The sequence below is a fragment of the Hydra vulgaris genome, chromosome 01 (assembly GCF_038396675.1).
Source record: "Hydra vulgaris chromosome 01, alternate assembly HydraT2T_AEP".
In the NCBI taxonomy this organism is placed as follows: domain Eukaryota; kingdom Metazoa; phylum Cnidaria; class Hydrozoa; order Anthoathecata; family Hydridae; genus Hydra; species Hydra vulgaris.
The window spans coordinates 15,953,414-15,975,000 of NC_088920.1; the positions used below are offsets into that span (position 1 = coordinate 15,953,414).

The 21,587-nt window shown below is 25.9% G+C and overlaps 1 protein-coding gene across 1 annotated transcript in view; it reads left to right on the forward strand.

The window, feature by feature from the left end:
- Window positions 1-21,587, forward strand: part of LOC136075139 (uncharacterized) — a 55,723-nt gene that overhangs the window by 25,735 nt on the left and 8,401 nt on the right. Inside the window, exons 3-5 of the mRNA XM_065787478.1 lie at window positions 3,940-3,987; window positions 13,974-14,021; window positions 16,990-18,357. Coding sequence (XP_065643550.1) covers window positions 3,940-3,987; window positions 13,974-14,021; window positions 16,990-18,357 — 1,464 coding nt within the window. The remainder of the gene's footprint in view (window positions 1-3,939; window positions 3,988-13,973; window positions 14,022-16,989; window positions 18,358-21,587) is intronic.

Consider the following 21,587-nt stretch of genomic DNA (forward strand, 5'->3'; position numbering starts at 1 on the left):
TATTATCAAAAACAGGAGGAGATTTAGTGATTTCGATTAACTCAGCAACAAATAAAAACTACCATGGTCAAAGTTTCCAGGTGAAATGCATATACCTGGAATGAACTTTGCAGGTCCTGGTACTAATTTAGATGAACAATTAACTTCTACTGACACATATAAAGAACGGAGTAAATCTATAGATAGAGTTGATAATGCAGCTGACCATCACGATCTTGCTTATAAATACTTCGATGACACAGCAAAAAGAAATTTAGCTGATAAAATTATGATAGAAGATATGGATTCTATAAAAAATCTTACAATACATGAAAGAATTGAAAGAGGTATTATATCATCTAAAGCAAAGTTTGGGATGGGTGTTGAAACTACTCAAAAAACTACAAACGATCAGTAAAAAAGAAGAGCATAAAGAAGTAAATCTTTTAAGTCTGGACTACAAACTTGCAAACGAAAATCATAGACCCGTTGAAAGAAAGTGTCAAAAAATGTGGGTAGATAAAGGCTTAGAGTTTTATAATAAGCATGTTAAAGCGCTAGGTGTTGAGTTATATTCAACTGAAAATGAAGAAAAAAGTTGCGTAGTTGAACGTTGGAATAGAACAATGAAAGATAAAATGTTTAAGTACTTTTCAGCTAATTCTACTAGAAAATATATTGACGTTTTAGATGAAATGGTAAATAAATACAACAACACAAAGCATTCTTCAATTAAAATGACACCCATTGAAGCTAGCGATAAAAAAAATGAAAATTGTTTTGGTTAAATCTAAATAGAAATGTACGATCAGAGTCTGAAAGATCTAAGTTTTCAATTGGTGATAGAGTTAGGATAGCTAAAAAAAAATGAACGTTTGAAAAAGGATACACACCGAGATGGACTGGAGAAGTTTTTACAGTTTCACAGATTCAGTTCACAGATCCACCAACGTATAAAATAACTGACGATAAGAGTGAATAAAGAATAAAGAAATTCAAGGTACTTTTTATGAACAAGAAATGCAAAAAACTAAACAAAACGTATTTAGGATTGAAAAAGTTATTCGTAAACTTAAAAACAAATCATTAGTAAAGTGGTATGGATATCCTGATTCGTTCAACTCATGGGTTGATAATAAAGAATTGATAAGTTTGAAAAATTTTTTGAATTTACATGGATCCAAAAAATCTAAAAATTGATTTAAAAGTATAAAAAATAGCTCATAGTTTGTAACCATAATATATTATTATATTAATATATTATTTTAGCTCATAAATTATAGTTAAGATTATAGTTATATTAGGTTAAGAAATTATGGTTAGTATAATGATTGAAAAAAAAAAGTGCTGGAATGCCCTTTTTATACTACTATAGGGTCATAGGGAAATGTTACTTAAAAGATGTCTTGCAGATAGTTGTTAATATATTTACTTGTTTGCTTCCAAATTCAGGCCACACATGAAGCAATTATGAGTCAACTCAAAACTTTGCTGAAATAAGATTGGATATTCATATACTTTTTAACTGATGTGATTTAATTTACACCTTTATATAACTTATATGTATAATCATTGTTTGTAACTCTGTTTTTTTTCCTTTATTAAAAGTATTTGTGTTTGATGAGTTATATGAAACTAAACAGCCTGCTTTTTTGAATGGTGTTTCAATTTTAGGTTTCTATTTTGATCATGTGTAATTTAGTTTGTCTGGCAATCAATGCTGTAGATTATTGCATAAAAATTTTTAAGATATTTATATATTCATTCAAGTTTATAATTATATATGTTTTTGCTAATTTTTTAATAAGTTAACAAAAGATGTAGAATTTAACAATATATTTTATGCGATACATAATTTTTAATATGCTAAAAATGTTGTTACTATCCAAAATGGGCATATTTTGGTTGTTTATATTACTTTGTATTTATTCAAAAAAATAAACATGTATTTTTGGTTTTAGATTTTTATAGCACTTTATTTTTATCAAAAGTAGAGATAATTGTAAATTAATGTTATAATTCTTATATTTAGTTTGTATCTTATTATGATTTTTATAATACTTAGATTAGTTTTTTTAATAAAACAAATACATTATACTGCTAATGCTTTACTTAACAATCTTATGATTGATGGTATTTTTTTAGTTCGGGTATACATATATATTGAACATACATTTTATAGAAGGTTTTACAAAAAAGCATTTTTCTAGGGGTAAATGAAAAATGATAAATTTTTATTTTGAAATATATGTATTAGATTGGTTTCATTAATCTTGGTAAATATTAATAAGGATATAGTTAAAAATGAAATCCTGTTATTTTTTTAATTGCAGTTTTAATATCTAAACTGAAAAAATGTTTTTAACTCTTTAAAAATTCAGCAGAATTTCAGTTTACCTATAAAAGTATTTTGAGCAGCACATTGTAGTATTGCTTATTGGTTATTCAGTGAATTATTTGTCACTGCTGCCAAAAGTGGCTAGTCAATGGCAAGCCACTAAAACAATTGTTGGTGTATATGCAAATTCAAACTGATAATAAATTTACAGTTATTCAAAAAAAATCATTTTTCAAACAAAATTGTGGTATTTTATTTTCTGTATTCCTTACGGGATCTCTGAGCACTATACAAGTTGTGTTAATATGTTTTGAGTTTATTAAACTTTATAATAAGATTTTGAGTTCATAAAAAAAAAAACTTGTTGATGATGATACATTTTAAATAATATTATGAACAAAATTTTGGAACCTCATCCAAATAAATAAAATTTAGCTTGAATAAAAATAACTATCAATATTTTAAAATATAATTTTCATGGTAGTATAAACTTTATAGAAAATAATAGACCAGAAAAAGTGAAAGTAATGTTTTATTTTTTTGAAAAAAAACAAGTCATTGTTTTCACTCATTATAACTAAAACTAAATTTGATGCAGAATATATAATAACCAATGTCTTTATTTTTATGAAAAAAAAAATCTTGGTTAATTCTTTTTCTTCATAAATTTTTGTCCCTGATACCGCCATGCTTTACTTATTTCTCTGCATGGCGACCTTGTTTGTCTAGATTCATGTTATATCTGAATGTTTTTAATACTAGGAAACATTTTAATTTAAAAACATCATCCCTGAAGATAAAAAATAAAATTACAGTTTAAAACACGTTGTATGTTCACTTTTATTCTGGCTTTTCTCAGTTCTGCCAGCAATGTTAAGTTTTATTTAGAAACCTCTGCTTATGGTTTTACTAAGCAAATGATTGATAGGATTTAAATCAGATATATTGCCTGGCCCAAAGGCAAGAGCATTAGTGCATTTTCTTTGAGCCTTGTCTAACATGTTTTGCTCGTTGCCAAGTTGCCCTGTTGTGCATGAAAGAATCACACTTTCTAACTAGAATCCAGTTAGAAACTTTGCAATTGTAATTTAAATATTTTGCAGAATTGGCTGTTACTTTTTTGAAAACCTGACTACCAGAGTGTTTATTGGCAGTAGTTTCACCCTCATAATTATTGCACATAAATTTAACATAAGTTAAAGGTCGGCATACGATGACTTTTTGTGTCATTGTGGTTAGAAACCTCTCTCAACTCTTTACCTCTGAAACACCTAACTTAACAAAGAAGACTGCTACTTGGCAAAACATGTTAGCGCAGTACTGCAAAGTTTGAAGTTAAGAATTAAATATATACTTTAAATGTTTGTATGTAAAATATGTATAAGGGTATAATTTTGACAATAAAAACATCATGTTATATTTTACTTTTATAGAATTTTGAGTTTTAGTATTTGTGAAACAATTTAAAGCTGAAAAAAGTTATGTTGTTATGAAGAAAAGATTTGTAACATATAAATGAAAAAATTTTTTTTTATAAATTAATGTTTTATTTGTATTAACTCCACATAAAAACTTATTTTTAAAGTTTTTGTTTGTAAAGAGAACTTTATTATATTATTTAGAGACTTCGAATTCACCAGAAATATGTTTAGCATTTTCTGCCAGTAAAGGTAATTTTAATATTTGGTTTATCTAAATTTACTGAACATTTACTATATTCTTAAAATATTTGCTACAATTCGGTTTCAATGTACTTTATTTGTATAAAATGTATTAGAAAAGTGTGTTGAATATTGAGAATAGAACCTTCATTAAAGATTCTCTTATATCTTCGAATAAAATGAATTATTTTTTAAAAAAAAAACTTTTGTTTTATTAATATCATTTCATTAACATTAACACTTGATGAGTCACATAAAAAAGTCACATCATGACACGAGTCCCGTCACATAAAAAATGATAAAAAAAAGTGCACCAAATTTTTAATAAAAGATTTTTTTTCTGTTTTCTTAATTTTTTGAATAGTATCTTATTAGTATACAAATCTTTTTTACATATTAAAACATTAATTTTAGAAATATTTTTTATTACAGTGTTGTTGTTATAACATACTTTAAACTTTTTTTAAGTAAAATAATAGTTTTTTCTTTTAATTACTTCTATAACATTTTCTAACTTCTATAAAATATAAACTTTTATAATTTTTCAAAAAGTATCTGTTTTTATGTAAGCTAATTATCATTCAATAATTGTTTAACTTCATTCAGTTGCATTTTTATATGTAAATTTATTTAACAACTGTCATGTTTATCTAAGTTAAGTGAATTTACTCAAGTGCTCCAAAAATTATTATTCGCCTAGTTTTTTCTTATTGATGTTTACCATTTCTAACAATTACATAGAATTTTCATTTCCTTTCAGTAATTTCTGCATTTATTTTGTATTGTTTTCTAAACTGTGATTGTAAGATCATTTTTTTTCTGCTTGACCTTATCACTATCTAGGAGCTACCTCATAACAAATGGACTTTATAGTGTAATAGAGTTTCTCAATTAAAGTAACTTTAAATTTTTTAGTTATTTTTTATTCAGCAGGTTCACATAATAAAGAAACCATAGAAAAGAAATTAACAAACTGCATCCATTTTTTGTTTTTTTATTATTTTTCTGAAAATTGAAAGCTTACGCTAAATGAAAGGATCTTAAACTTTATGTGCTAGTATTTTTTGAGTGCCATAATATAAATATTAAAATTTGAAAGCAATATTTTATTAATGATTGGATTCGAATTTCTTTTGTTTTTTAGTTAATTTCCTTTAACCAAGTGGATGCAGTATGACAGTATGTGAACTTAAACTTTCTATCATAATAAGATTCTATCATGATAAGAATCATCCATATTGAATTAATTATATAGCCAATATCTTTAAAACCAATAAACATTTAAATATAAGTATTTGTTTATTAACTCTTGTGTAAACAAGGAATTTAAAAATAAATTTTAAAATAAAGATATCTGTACATATATGCTTATATTTTTCCAATACATGAATAAATTTAAAACTCAAAAAAAAAAAAACAAGAAATAAATTTCAATTTAAATAAAAGTAAGTAAAAAATAAAATAATAAAGTATAAATCTTGTTCTCTAAGTAATAGTCTTAGAATTTTTGTTAAGCATTTCAAAACTTAATAATATTTTTTCAAATTCTTTCTAAGAAATTAGATAGCTTTTTTCTGATTGACATTGTGCAACAAGAGTATTTACTTTTGCTAAAACATTTACAACAGGAACCCAACATTTGCCTTTTCACCTGGGCTATTTAAATTTTATTCCATTTTGTTGCATAAATTTAATATGAATATCTGAACCATCTGCAATTTCTTGTACAATTCCAATGTACCATTCATTATCATCGGCACATGCAAGATATATTGCAGCATGCAAAACACCTATGCGGTCTGAAGTCTGGTCTGCTTCATTATTAGTTGCATTAACTGTTGTAAAACATGCATCACCTGATATACGTTTCAATTCTAGCTTTCTATCATTACGTGGTTCAAAACAGTGATGTGAACGCATTTCTAGAAATTTTTTAGAAGAATAGTAGCGGTCATCAAGCTTAGCATTATCTATATAATCTGTCATATTAGTTTCAGAAATATTAATGAATTTAATACCTATTATATATTGTCTATTATATTGTCTGCTTCATTATTAGTTGCATTAACTGTTGTAAAACATGCATCACCTGATATACGTTTCATTTCTAGCTTTCTATCATTACGTGGTTCAAAACAGTGATGTGAACGCATTTCTAGAAATTTTTTAGAAGAATAGTAGCGGTCATCAAGCTTAGCATTATCTATATAATCTGTCATATTAGTTTCAGAAATATTAATGAATTTAATACCTATTATATTTTCAGTACACCATTTAAACATTTTACTGACAGTTAATATTTGGTTATTTTACAGGCTAGTCCTTGCTACAAGTCATTTTACGGTCCCACCATTGCCGTCACATGTACTTTTACCATGACTCGTTGCAAAAAAATGCCACTTTGCATGTATTCCATGGTCTTGAACATGATGACATAGATTGCTAAGAGTTTTATAGTTTTTGTATTGGCCATCACTAAAGTATATATGTCAAATTCTGCAAGACAATTTTTAAATCTTCTGAAACTCTAGCTAAAAATGCCTAAACAGCATAAACATCATGTTGCATATAGTCAGATATTATTCAATAGTTTTTTGGCTTTTGGAGTTTGTTTTCAAAATCTTTGTTATATAGAAGAAATGGATGTAGTATTGTTTGGCTATTATTCCAATGAAATCTATGGACTGCATCTTGTGCTATAAAACTATAATTTTCTGCAAAATCAAGCAAAATAATAATTTTGTTTTGTTGAAGGTTTTCTTTTAGAATTTGAAGGAGGAATATAGGCTGCATCTTTGAAATAAAATAGTGTTATTAAGTTTTTATTTGAAGAGACAATATCTTCAAGAAACACCTCTAATGGAGTTTCTAAAGTTACCAAACTAATACTGTTCTCCTTTTTTAAGCACTGTTTGTACAGCACTATATCCTCATATTTAAAACCATGTTGATTGAAGATATCACTTATATACAGTTTTAAGTTTTCTACATTAGGGCAGTCACAACTATGAAGTATACAGCTGCGATTCTCAATGTCACATGCTGTTTTTGATAAGGTTCTTTATAAGTAATCAACTTTAAATTTCGTTGTACCTAACAGTCACAAACTGTATGCACACCAGATGCACTATCTACTGTTATACACCATTTTGGACAAAGCTGACAAAACTTTAAAAATCCTTTTTTTTTTTCCTGTTATTAAAAATTCTTAATGTAGCTCTTAAAGATTTATAAGTAATAATCGCTTTTGGATTTGTTGCTTTTGACTATAGATTTTAACTGAAACAAGCTCTTTATTACCAGGACAAATTGGAGAATATTCGTCATACTGAGAAAAAATTCTTGATATTTGTTTTATGTTTTGAATTTTTTAAGTGCTTCTGATATCTTATTTCTAGTAATTTTTTTTACACTTTCCTAAGATACCCTTTAGTAGTCTTTAGTTTACTGGCTTTTTCACCCATTTTACTTTTGAATTGAAAAGTGTTCTGTTGTTTGTTGGATTCTTCAACTATTTGGTGTTAATGTTAATAGGTTTATTTTTTCATTTCTGTTTGTTAAAAATTTTTTGTTTAATGGCTTCACAAAATAAATCTTGGTCTGTCGATTTTTTCAAATATTCATTGTTCATTGAGCAACTAATAGTAATTTCATTATTGCAAATTCCTAAATAATTTAAAATCAATGTTTGGCAAGAAATTGAAACCTCCTTTAACTTTTTCTTTTTTTTTCCATAACTGGGTTTGTCTCGAATAGATTTTCGAAATTGATTTTAACAGAGAACATCCTAAATGTTTTATTTGCAGTTTCAGAAACAGTCGGAATGTATGAATGTATTTCATCATTGTATTCAATAGTTTCATCTTTCTTACAACAAGTTCTTTCTTAGGATATCTTTCTTACGACAAGAGTTTTTGACCCGCGCATAACTGTATTCTTAAAGTGGTTTTTTTATTGATTGACTGAAGAGATTCAAAAAAAAAAAAAATTGAAACCAATCTATTCAATTACTACAATTTTTATCAAAAAATTAAAACCTTGTATAAAAATAAAACTTGTGAAACACATCCATAAAATTTTTTTTTGTTATCAACATAAAGCAATGACAAAAAAATAACAAAATTAATTTTAACTTTTAATTTTTGCAGTAAAAAATTTTTTTTGTAAGATTTTCAACTATTACTTACTGAATGCTTTAGTTTTATGAACTTTATATGGGTCACAACAATACCTTAGTCTAGTTTCAAAACATGCATGAAACATCTTTTTATGGTGAAAACATATAGAACTACAGTCGTTTAAAATAATATCACGTCTTCATGCGAGCATTTATTTTTTCTTCTTTCGTGAAGTTTTGAATAACTCTTTCGCTAACCATTTTAGTTAACAAAGTTTTGCGGCAATCAAGGTTTAGTAAAACTCCAATATTATATTTTTTGTTACTCATTTTAGTTCATAGTTTTAATATTATGTTTTTATTTTATCTAGATATAAAAATATATGTTATTTCATTTATCAAAATTAATATGCAAAAACTAAGATGCAAATACATATTACTAAAAAGTAATATGTTTTTGCATCATACGTATTAAAAACTTGAAAGAAAGATTGCATCATCATGAAATGAAGTAATACTTACTGTATTTTACTGGCCACTGTTTTTTTTAATCCCACTTAAAGTTAATAAACTTTAAAGTTATTTTTAAATTCCTTGTTTAAAATAGAATAAATAAACAATTTTTTACATTAAAATGTTCATTGATTTTAAAGATATTGACTATGTACCAAATTCAAAATAGATGACTTTGAATTCCAGAATCTTATGAGGATAGAAAGTTTAGGTTCAGATATCTCAGCAGCAACAAGATGTCGCAAAATTATTTTTCTGTATTTCTTTTTCTTACATTGCAAATACATTCATAAAAGTTTCAAATGTTAAATTTACCTGACACCCAAGTAATTTGGAGTTCTAAAATGGGCCTAATGACTTTTTTTTTGGGGGGGGGGGTTAACTTCTATAATTTTGAATCCAATGGTACAAAACTTACCATGAATGATAACTACCATCTATTTTCTCATATTAAAAAATAACAAATTTTTCACATTCGCTTGTGTATTCCGTTGTCATTTGCTTCATTAATATTGAAATTTTTTTTATTTGTTTTAATAATATTGAAACTATAAAATCCAAGATGACCAAAAATAATTATTTTTGTTAAATCAAATTTTATTATTTTGAAAATTGAGGTAGATTACTGCCATTAGATTGAATTTTAAGTATTAAAGTATTTTAAGATAATTGCTTTTTTATTTATATGGATTTAAAAATGAGACTTCTTTAAAAAAGACAATAAATTCCTTGAAATAGGCTAAGACATTATTTTTCAAATTACCATAACTTTAGAATGCTTCAAGATAATGAGTTGAAGTTTTAGGAAAATCTTTTTTTCCATCAAGCCTTTTTAGGATTCCATAAAACTTATAAAAGGTGTAAATGTCAGGAAAATCTAAGATGGTCCCAGGAAGATTTGGCTCATTTTATATGGAATGACCCACTTGATATGTATCTGATTATAAGTTTTGTAGTACTTTTTTAATTTTTATTTAAATTAATAAAACAAATATAACATACTGCTAAAGCTTTACTTGATAATCTTTTTATTGATGGTATTCTTTTTTTTTGGGTATATTTATTATACATTTTATAGAAGGTTTTATATAAAATATGTGAATTAGATTGGTTAATTAATTTTGGTAAATAATATTAATTAGGATATAGATAAAAAAGAAATCTTGTTATATTTTTTATTTGCAGTATGATAACTAAACTGAGGAATTGTTGAGAACTCTACCCAACAAACATTCTATAGCAAAATTTCAGTTGACCTATATAGGCCTTTTAGGTGATACACTGTAGTTTTGCTTATTGGTTATATAGTGGACCATTAGTGACAGCTGTTAAAAGTGGTCACCTGATGACTAGCCACTATAACCATGTTGGAATGTTATTGGCTTGCCATTTTTAGCGGCTGCTACAAATGGTCACTAAGTAACCAAAGAGCAAGACTCCAATGAGCCATTCAAAAATGCCTATATAGATCCTCTGCAATTCCACTAAAAAAATGTTTGCTGAGTATACTAATTTAAAATGATAATACATATACAGTTACTCAAAAAATATAATTAAACAAAATTGAAATAATTTTTTTTTGTTTTCCGTATGGGATCTCAAAGCATAAAACAAGTTGTGTTCATATCTGTAAAAATCTTAGAGAACGTATTTTGAGTTCATTAAACTTGATAATAAAGTTTTTAGTGCATAAAACAAACTATTTAATAAAATAATATAAAATTTAACAGTTTTTACGCCATATTGATTTTGTGAAGGACATTTCAAACTTTATTTTTTGTTTTTAACAAAACATATCAATAAACATTAATATGGTTGTTAAAGGGATCCCCATATGCCAAGACGGTTTGTGTTCATATCATACATAAGCATTGCAAAATAAGTTGAAAGTCAATTAAACTTTCTATAACAAATTATTTAATGAGATATTAACACACACATACTCACACAGATATCAGTGATGTATCCAGAAATAATTTGGGCACACCGGTCGAAAAATCCTCTCTACTTTAAAGGGACCCTTTATTTTTTGTTATTAAGAAAACAAATTTAAAAGATTTAAATATAATATTCCTTGCCCTTGTATTTTACGTTTTTCCAAATAAAAATATAAATAATTAACTTAAATAATGTAACATTTACTCCAACATGACAGCTTTAACGCCAGCATTACCTGATAATTTTTGTTTACATGCTTTATATACTTACTAATACAATTCTTAATAAAATCACATTTCTTTCCTTATTGCTTCTATAAGCAATAACTACAACATTTCATTAGCAAGCGATCACTATAACATTTAATAAACAATATTTTATTGCTTCTTATATATGGACTAGAAAGATTTATTGCATAGCATATTTATTGCACAACAAGGTCAAATCATTGAAAGTTTTTGTTCAAAACTTTTTTTTTCATTCAAAACTTTTTTTTGTTGTTCTTCCCTTATTTTTTAGATTCAAGTTTTTAGCACAATTATTATAATGTTATTATGTTTTAAAAAACTTTTATTTATTTTGTTATTGAAAATATTTTTCATGCAATTTTGCTGTTATTTGAAATAAGTTTAAAGCTCATATAGTTTAATGTGACTGTCTGTTTAAGCTATTACAGTCTGACATTCACTGTTACTCTATATTCTGTAATGTACACTTTAATCTAATTGTAACATGTTAAATTAAGCATTCCAATTGACTTAAAATACTTTTATAATCTGTTTTAAAAGTTGTTAAGCAAATAATGTTTATTTGATAACAATTGATAACAATTTTGTAATTATCATAACAAATTTTATCACAGAAAAAAAAACAGAAAGACAATATGTTATAAAGAATTGTTGTTATGACAAACTCAGTGCTATTATAAAATTGTTTTAAATGGAGTTTGGGCAAATATTTGGGGGCCCATACTGGTATAACGGTATCAAAATTGGCCTGGATACGTTGCTGGATATATAAATGTATCTGTGTGTGTGTTTTGTAAACTGGTTTTGTTGTTTTGAATCAACTCTGGTGACTAAGTAATAAAGTTATGTTGGGTTTTTAAAACAATAAAACTAGAGCTCAAAGTTATGTGAAGAACTTCCTACATCTAACCTGAGAAAAAATATTTCTAAGTATCTAATGCTTCGTAATTATTCATAGCCTTAGAAGAGAACATTCTAGAACTGTTTATTAAATAAACAGTTCTAGAATATATATACGGCATTAAAATCTAATTTTTCAAAGTATTCAGGAACTGAGATTTCTTTTTCTAAACTTTTTAGTTTGCTTTTTTGTACAAACTTTCCACCTTTATTAACTCAATTCATCATTTGTTTTCTCTCACCCAATATGGTAGCAAATTTTCCAATACCACGTGACTTTCCGACTGAAGGACAAGATCAAAGTTTTTTATATCAATTTTATATATATCTAAAAATTGTAATAGATCATTTTAAAAGCGGTCTCTTGATTTAGAAATATCAATTATTATAAACAAAATATATATAAGATCATTTTTAAAGTAGTTTCCTGATTTATTGAAAAAATAAAGATTTTTAAATTTTTCAAAATTTAAATAAATTGTACTTAGTGTTGTATATAAAAAATGTGATTACATATTTTCTATAAAAAATATTCCTCTCGTGTTTTTAAAGTGTTTTAAATTTTAAAGTTTGCTTCACTTAATTGCTATTTTTATTATGCAAGTTTATTCTAACTCAAACACTTAATATACATTTCACAAAAAACAAAAACAAGCTACAGCAAACGTTTTTTGTAACCACCACAGATTAAATATGAAGGGGAAAACCCCAATCAGATTGTTTAAAACTGAGCTGAGTTTAAAAACTCTGCAGTGAGCGAAAATATTTATTATCGAAACCAGATGTTTTTTTTGCAATGGAAAAAACTATGCAGATTTGAGAGCCTAAAATTAGGCTATCAACCGGAAGTATAATTGCTAAATAACAAATACTTTTGTTAAAATGTCATTCAAAACAATTTTTTTCGGAAAGTTTAATTAGCTTTCAACTTATTTTCTAATGTTTATCTATGAAATGAACACAACTTGTCTCGGCACTTGGGGATCCCTTCAGAGTTAAATTTTTTTTATTAAATATAACCTGGTAAAAAAAATACTTGTTGATGATAATACTTTTTAAATAATAACATAAACAATTTTTTTGATTCTTATTCAAATAAACAAAGTTTAGCTTGAATCAACATAACTGTCAATATTTTAAAATAGAAATTCAGATTTCAAAAAATACCCATTAATAATAATGCTGTTTATTAAAGTTATTAATTGACAGTAACATTACTTTCATACTTTTATGAACTTTATAGCAACTAATAGACCAAAAAAAAGTAAATACAATGTTTTCATTTTTTAACTAAAACTAAATAAGATGCAGAATATATAATAATCAATGTCAATGTTTTAAAAAAACTCTTACTAAATCCTTTTTCTTCATAAATTTTTGTCCCTGGTACAGTCATACTTTACTTAACTCTCTGCACAGTGGCCTTGTTTGCCAAGTTTCTTTTTATATCTGAATGTATTTAATACTAAAGAATATATTTCTCTAGTATTAAATACATTCAGATATAAAATGATTATATCTGAATGTATTTAATACATTCAGATTGTTCGTGGTATTGTAAGGTTAAGCAAAAGTTTGGCATACAATGACATTTTGTATGCCAACCTTTTGGCATACATAATGTCATTGTATGCCAACCTTTTGGCATACAAAATGTCAAAAGGTTTTTTGTATGCCAACCTTTTGGCATACAAAATGTCAAAAGGTTGGCATACAATGACATTTTGTATGCCAAAATTGTGGTTACAACACCAAACTTGACAAAGAAGACTGCTATGGCAAAACAAGTATATATATATATATATATATATATATATATATATATATATATATATATATATATATATATATATATATATATATATATATATACATATATACATACATAATATATATATATATATATATATATATATAATATATATATATATATATATATATACATATATATATACATATATATATATATATATATATATATATATATATATATATATATATATATATATATATATATATATATATATATATATATAGCATGCATTAGGATTAAAATTTAATATCAAAACATCATTTTATATATTACTTTTATAAAATTTATAACTTTATAATGGTGATGTGAAACAATTTAAAGCTGAAAAAAGTTATAAAGAAGTCATTTGTATTATAAATAATGGAAAAAAATAGTTTACATAAATTAAAGATTTATTTGGATTAGCTCCACATCTAAACTTAATTTAAAAGTTTTTTTTTAAAGAGAGCTCTATTATATCGTTTAGAGATTTCAAATTCATCAGAAATATCTTCAGGATTTTATGCCAATGAAGGTAATTTTAATAGTTGGTTTACCTAAGTTTACTAAACAATTACTATTTTTTTTAAAAGTTTGATACAGTTAGGTTTCAACGATTTTTTATAACACTTATTAGCTAAGTGTGTTGAATATTTATTGAGAGCAGGACCTTCATTCAGAGTTGGCGAAAACTTTTTTTTTTTTTAAAAACTTGGCCCAGTATGTTTTTTTGGGTACTTTTGGGTTTAAGTGTGTAAATTTGGGTTTTATTTTTATTTCTTGTTAATTTTTTATTAATATATTGAAAATTAGTATAATTTTCTATTTTAACTTTATTTAAAACCTATTTTATATATCGTTATTTAATAATTTATATCAAGAGTTTTTCAAATTTTATCGTAAAAATGTCATAAATGTAATAACTTTAATCAAAGTATATTTATCTTGTATTTCATCTCAAAAATTAAGCTCCAGGAACTTTTGAAGAATCTTTTAGATAGTCTTTAATAAGGGCAAATGTGTTATTCCACCTCTCTTGCATGGTTTAGATTTTGTTACCTCACCTAAAAGCAAAGTTTTTGAATAAGATCAGAAACTTAGCATCTGCTAATGTCTTTATTGTGCTTTATTGTCCAGATTCTATTCTTTATTTCTAAAAATCTTAAATCAAACCTTTTATGGAAAACTGTTGCCATATCTGGAGTGGATCTTCAAATGATGGAGCGGATCTTCTTTTAGATGATGTACAAAAACACATTGTGTTTTGCACATCATCTATAAGAGAAAGAGCATCATTTGAAGATCATAATAATTTGAAGATCAATATATAATAATGTTTAGTTTGGCTGCAAGAAAACATAACTAAACATAATTAGCTGTTCTTGCAGCTAAACTTCAACCATTGTCACATCCTTGAAATGCTGCTTCACTTTCTTTCTTCTATAAATGCTATAATAGGCCATGCTCTAAAAAGCTAACAACTCTTATGCCATCTAATAAAATTCATTTTTGTGTTTCTCTGCATTCAACTAGTTCTTGCCCTTTTACCGCGATTGTTCTCAAGTGCTCTAAAAATTCTTATTTGTCTAGTTATTTTCTTATTGATGTTTACCATTTATCTCAATTACATAGAATTTCATTTCAGTCATTTCTGCATTTAGTTTAGAATGCTTTCCAATCTATGAATGTCATTTATGAAGAAGTTTATAATGCTTTTCAATCTGTGAAGGTCATTTATGTTCTGCTTGAACTGAAGGTCATTTATGTTCTGCTTGATCACTATCTAGGAGCTACCTTCTGTCAAATGAAACTGACACCTTTTTAGAGTTTCACAATTAAAGTAACTTTATTTTATTTTAACTACTTTTTATTTGGCAGAAACAGTTCACATGAAATAGAAACCATTGAAAACAAAATAATAAGCTGCATCTTTTCTTTTTATTTTTTATTTTTTATTTTAATTGAAAAACTTATATTAAATGATGGGATCTTAAACTTTATGTAGTAGTATTTTTTGTGTGCCAAATACAATGATTAAATTTGAGTTTTTTATTATTTCTATATTATTATTTCCCTCAACCAAGTGGATGCAGTAGGGGATTATTTATAAGTATCTCTGCCCCTGTGCTTCGATTGCTTTGTTTTTTCAAAAAATGTTTTATTTTTAATTAATATTAGCGCAATAATAGTTACTATTTTTTTGCGCATCAAAAATATTTTAAAACTATTTTTTTCTGCGACAGAAAAATTATTCATATTGCATTTATACAATCTAAATATATTCTTGTAAAATCTTCTTACAATTTGTTACATGTTATTCAGCAACTATATTTCTTAATTTTTTTTTTTATGGACATTTTTGTCGGACACAACAAATCTGTTCATTGTCTTTTTTAAGTTTTCATGTGCTACTACAGATGTTTGCACAGAAGTAATAACAAGCATGATCTTCAATTATTTTCTATCATGACCTTTTATTTTGGAAAAAAAATTTTGCATTGGTTTTGCATTGCTTATCAAATTAAGATAAAGGAAAAAATTTTCATTGTTCAAGTTAAAATAAGAAAAAAGGGTTTTACAGATAATCCAATGATGTTGAAATCAGAGCCGAAGGTAACCTTCAATTGATTGAGTTGAAAGAATATTTTTAGATTCGATGGTTCTCTACGTTTTCAAATAAGCTATTAAACATCATGAACTTTGTATAAAATATATATATTCGAAAGAGTTTAGTTAAATCTTTAAAATCATTCACAAAGATGTCCAGACTTCAAGTTGCTGAGGGATTGCAGTGAAAAGTAACTATTTTTTATAGCAACAGAAGCAATAATGATTTTACTTGACCTTTTTAAATGTTGTTAGTGAAAGTCAATAGCAAGCCTCACCATGATAAAATGGATTTAAAAAGTTGGCTTCGCCATTGTTAAAGCCAACTTTTAATTATAAATAATTTTAAATCATTTTTAACTAAGTTTTTTGAAACTAACAACTTCATCCTTATGTAAGAATTTTGTCATAACTTTATTTAGAGATAAATATTTTATGTAACTTTAATTGTTATAACTATCAATAAAAATCAAATCCATAAAATTTATTTAATTTATAATACTCACCAGTTTTTTTGTTACTTTAATTTTACTTTATTTATAAGTTTGAAGTTATAACTTTTTCAGATATAAAAACTAATACAAAATTTGTTTAAATATAATAATTTTAACACTAAGCAACTTTACTCTGAAATCAATAAAAATTAGATTAGCAAGAATTATTAGTTTCATTAGATTTATGAGAAAATTATAGGAATTTTTTGTCAAGTACATTGTTATAACTGTTTTGTAAGTATATAATTATATAACTATTTAATAATTGTGCAAGTATATAATTGTAGCTATTGTATGTGTAAATAAAATTTTAATAATAATGATCATCATTGTCATTGTCATGAACATGAACATTAGTAAAATTCTGATGATGGCTATACTAAAAGTTTTTTGTTTATTTAGATTTGTCAACGATTTCTGCTGAACTAAAAAAATTCTATCTTAAACATTATGGGGAAATTGGTGAACTTCAACCACTATTAAAAGCATCTTCAAATGTTGATCTAATGCATAAGTTTGTTGATCTATGTATTGTTGATGCAGCAAAAACACAAATGGTTGCTGTTTTTAGTGTTGAACAAAAGGAATTTTTTGAAAAGCAAATGCGTTATACACAAATTCCATACAGTGATCTATTAATGAACAAAAAGTCGGTTGTATTAGTATCTGGGATTGCTGGTATTGGCAAAACATGGTTGCTTAGAAAGTGTTTGCTCGATTGGTCAAATAACTTAATTTGGAAAGATGTTGAACTTGTTTTTTATTTGGAATGCAGATGGTTGAATCAGTATGAAAATATTTCTAGTATTAATGAGTTAATAAGTGTTTTCTACGAAGATGTTTTAAATGATTTTGATATAAGTAAGCACACTGCATTGTTTATAATTGATGGATTAGATGAGTTTAAATATTTTAATGAGTTATTAAAACCAAGTTCAAGTTGTACCTATCCGATTGTTAATGCTTTAGCAGAAATTCGAAATTATAAACATTTAGTTGCTGGTAGAGTTTATGCAATAGATCAATACCAAAGTATGTATACAGACCGTTGTGATAAGTTAAGCATTCAAATAATGGGGTTTAATGAAAATGGAATATTGCATTATGTAGAAAGTTATGTTAAAGAAAAAAAACATGTTATAAAAGAAGTTGTAAAAGCAACTTTAAAGGCGTCTCCAATTGCAAAAGCTATGGCATCTGTTCCTTTTTATTTATCTTCCATGTGTAAAATTATAAGTGATTCAAAACATACAAATTCTTTCGTAACAATGACAAATTTGTATGCAATTACTTTTTTATACTTTTTTCAAAAACACATCATCAAGAACAATGAAATGATTTATCAAATCATGGAAAAGGATTCTAATAAAAAATATGTTTTAAATATTTGTAAAATTGCATTTGAATTGCTTGTTAAAAATAAAGTGTTTTTTTCCGAAGAAGAGTTTCGAGCTTTTGTTAGTGACTTTGATAAAAATGAAGGCAATTTTTTTGGATTTATAGAAAAGACTGAAACAGATCTGGGTTGTTATTATCATTTCGCACATTTGACAATAATGGAGTTTTGTGCATCTGTTTATGCATATAATTGTTTAAGTAGTATAGAGATTATGGCCAATAAAAAGCTGGAGAGTTGTTTACCAATGATTTGTGGATTAACTGATAATAGTCAAAATAGTTTATTAAAGTTTCTTGTTAACCTGAGTCCTTCAAAAAATTTAACCTTAACCAAAGAATCTAAAGGTTCTGACCTTTCGTATTCTATTTTGGGTAAGTTCACTTATTTTGTGCGATTATTGTGAGTCATTTTTAATAATCATTCAGGTGTTTAATAAAATATAAATTATATTGAAATTTTTACCTTTCTTTAAGTTAGAAGTTTCCGTCAATAGCAGATTATTTAGGGCAAAGAAGTACTTTTGTTAGTTAAAGATTTTTTCTAGCTTTGTAATTTTATTATTTCACTTAAAAAAAAAAACAATTTTTTTATATCTTTTGTTTTCTAAATGATATACTTTGCATTTTTATATTTCTTAAGTTTGACAACGCTTGGGAAGTTTTTTAAAGGGAATTTAAATAAAAGTTTTTCTTTAAGTTGTAGTATATTAAATTGTGTTAGAATTCAATATTTGTGTTAGAATTCAATGACAGTTATATAGTTATTAGTGTTGATCAGAATTTACTTCATTTAAGTGTGATCATTGTTTGATTTATAAATGCTTGAGGTGCTAGTGGAGTTTTAGTCAATTTTAAGTTTAATTTTTTCCACTTATTTTGAGCTATATCTTTTTAAATTTGTAGTTTATTGAAAAATTTTTACTTAGGAGGAAACTTAATTTTAAATGCATAATTTTTTGCGACAGTCTTTATATATATATATATATTCTAGGGGTACTTTTACAAGATTTCATTTCACTGGGATCCAAAGAATGGGTACAAGTGTTCAAAATAAGCATTTATAAATCTTTCAAATGCATTGAGAAGCAAATATAGTTTTAAAATACGTTTGATAAATAATTACTTTTTGTTGGGAAAAATTGTCTGATAAGTACGTTTTTCGCCACAAATTTGACTAAAGATGTAATGTATCTTTAATATAGTCTATATGTATATGAAAAACTCAATATGTCTATGAAAAAGTAAAATACGAATATCAAAAAAAGTTTTGTTTAGTTGATTAACCACTACTTTTTTTCAGTGTTGAACTACATTTAAATCCGGTTTGAAGTAAAATATAATCAGCTATAGATGCGGTTACATTGTCCGTTTAAAGCGCTTTTATCTGATCTGTAATCAATTTTACTGAAATGTAGATTTAATTTCTTATATACTACAATGAGTATAAAAAAATAAAAAAAAAGATAATAAATTTGGTTTGAAATAAAAACAAAAAAAGAAAGATAACAAATTGATATACAAGTAACATATTAATATATAATTGCAAATTGATATACAAGCTGTAGTAAGCCTGTAAAACACCGTATGACAAATATACGGTATAATTGTTTAATGTTGATAGTTATTCAAAAGATTTATTTCTTAACAAATACATAAAAATTGTGATAAATTGGAAAAATGAACATAACGAAGGAATTTTTTTTAATTAGTGCGTATGTATTTTTAAATTAAAGCCTCCCCCTCCCAATACGCTTTTGTACGCTTTCTGAAGATTCCTCTCCCTTAAGAGCATACGTACTATGTGGACGACCCCTTATACCATGCCAGCTTCATAGGAACAATAGATTCCTCGAACATTGCTGCAATAAACTTATTATTGCAGTATTAAAGTTAGATTAGATTAATTTTCTGTGTTAGAATAATTTTATTTTTCTTCCAGTACAAAGAGAAATAGACATTTACAAAAAAGTTTATCATTTTTTTTTAATTCTTTACAACTCCATAATTTATTTAAAATAAATTAAACAGCTAGAGTCGAATCAATAAAACTTGTACAGGTCGAAAAAAGTATTCATAGAAAATGACTATTGCCAAAAAACATTGATTTTTATCCATACTCTCAGACAATATTTAATTTTCATACGTTTTTTTAGATCAGAAATAAAAAATATTTTAGTGTACTTTTATTATCTCTAAGCATTTAAAAAAAGGTAATTAAAGTATTGAACGTTTGTTGTATTTTTTTATTTAAAGCACCGTTAAGTACCAAATACTTTAAATAGATCACTTTAAAAATTCTGTAAAATTGTACCCTTCAATTTGTATTACATCTAAGATAAGTGATTATGTTGAACACTGTGAAACAAAGAGACCGCCAGGTTTATGTCGTGGCACTCATATAAAACTTTTTGAACATTAAAGTATTTGTCCTGAGGTCTTCATATGCTTGCATATTTATATATCATGTATATATGTTTATATATCATTTACATGTATATAGGTGTACACACACATAACGAGTGAAGCGAAAGTTATCGGACAAAATAAAAACAATAATTTGTTCATAAATAAAAAAACAAACTACTATTATATTTTTTTTAAATAAAGCATTTATCTTTTAATAAAAATATATTATTTTTTATATGAAAAAACACCACCATCTGCAATTGATCTCAATTTTGCTCTGATGCCTTTCATATGCGACTGTAAAAAGTTTAAATCAATTTCTTGTAGTTTCAATTTAATGCGATCAATCAAAAGTTGATATGTTGGAGCTTGCCAATCTCCCTCGTTAACCTTCTGTGCCAAATGTCCCTAAAAATTTTCAATTGGTTGTGCTTGAGGTACATTTGGGGGATTGGATTCTTTATCAACGTAATAGGCATATTGGTTCATCTAATTTAGAGAATCTTTAGAATAATGAGAACTTGCTAAATCTGGCCAAAATAAATAGTTAAAGTCTCCCTGATTCTTGTGAATAAATGGAAGAAGTCATTTTTCTAAACATTCATTAATATAGATTGATGAATTGATCGCTACAGCCTTGGAAGTGCGAAACAATTTCTCGGACGTACCAAGTTCAGATATGGCTATCCACATTAATAACTTTTTTGGAAATTTCTCTTTTCCTATAAAATGAACACTTTCTGGGCATGTCTTTTTGTTGTTTGTGTACACAAACAACAAAAAGACATGCCCAGAAAGTGTTCATTTTATAGGAAAAGAGAAATTTCCAAAAAAGTTATTAATGTGGATAGCCATATCTGAACTTGGTACGTCCGAGAAATTGTTTCGCACTTCCAAGGCTGTAGCGATCAATTCATCAATCTATATTAATGAATGTTTAGAAAAATGACTTCTTCCATTTATTCACAAGAATCAGGGAGACTTTAACTATTTATTTTGTATCCAGAATTTCCAGGCATGTTGTCCTCTGCAAAACAAAAGTGTTTTTCGTCATCGATGACTTGAAGCGATTTTGTGTTATAGAAATGGTTAACTAGTTTCCTGCTTCTTTTCTTTGCCTTCATTTGTTGTTCTATAGTGTATTTTGGAGTCTTTTCAAGTTTTCTATATTTAATATTAATTTTTTTAAACTGACG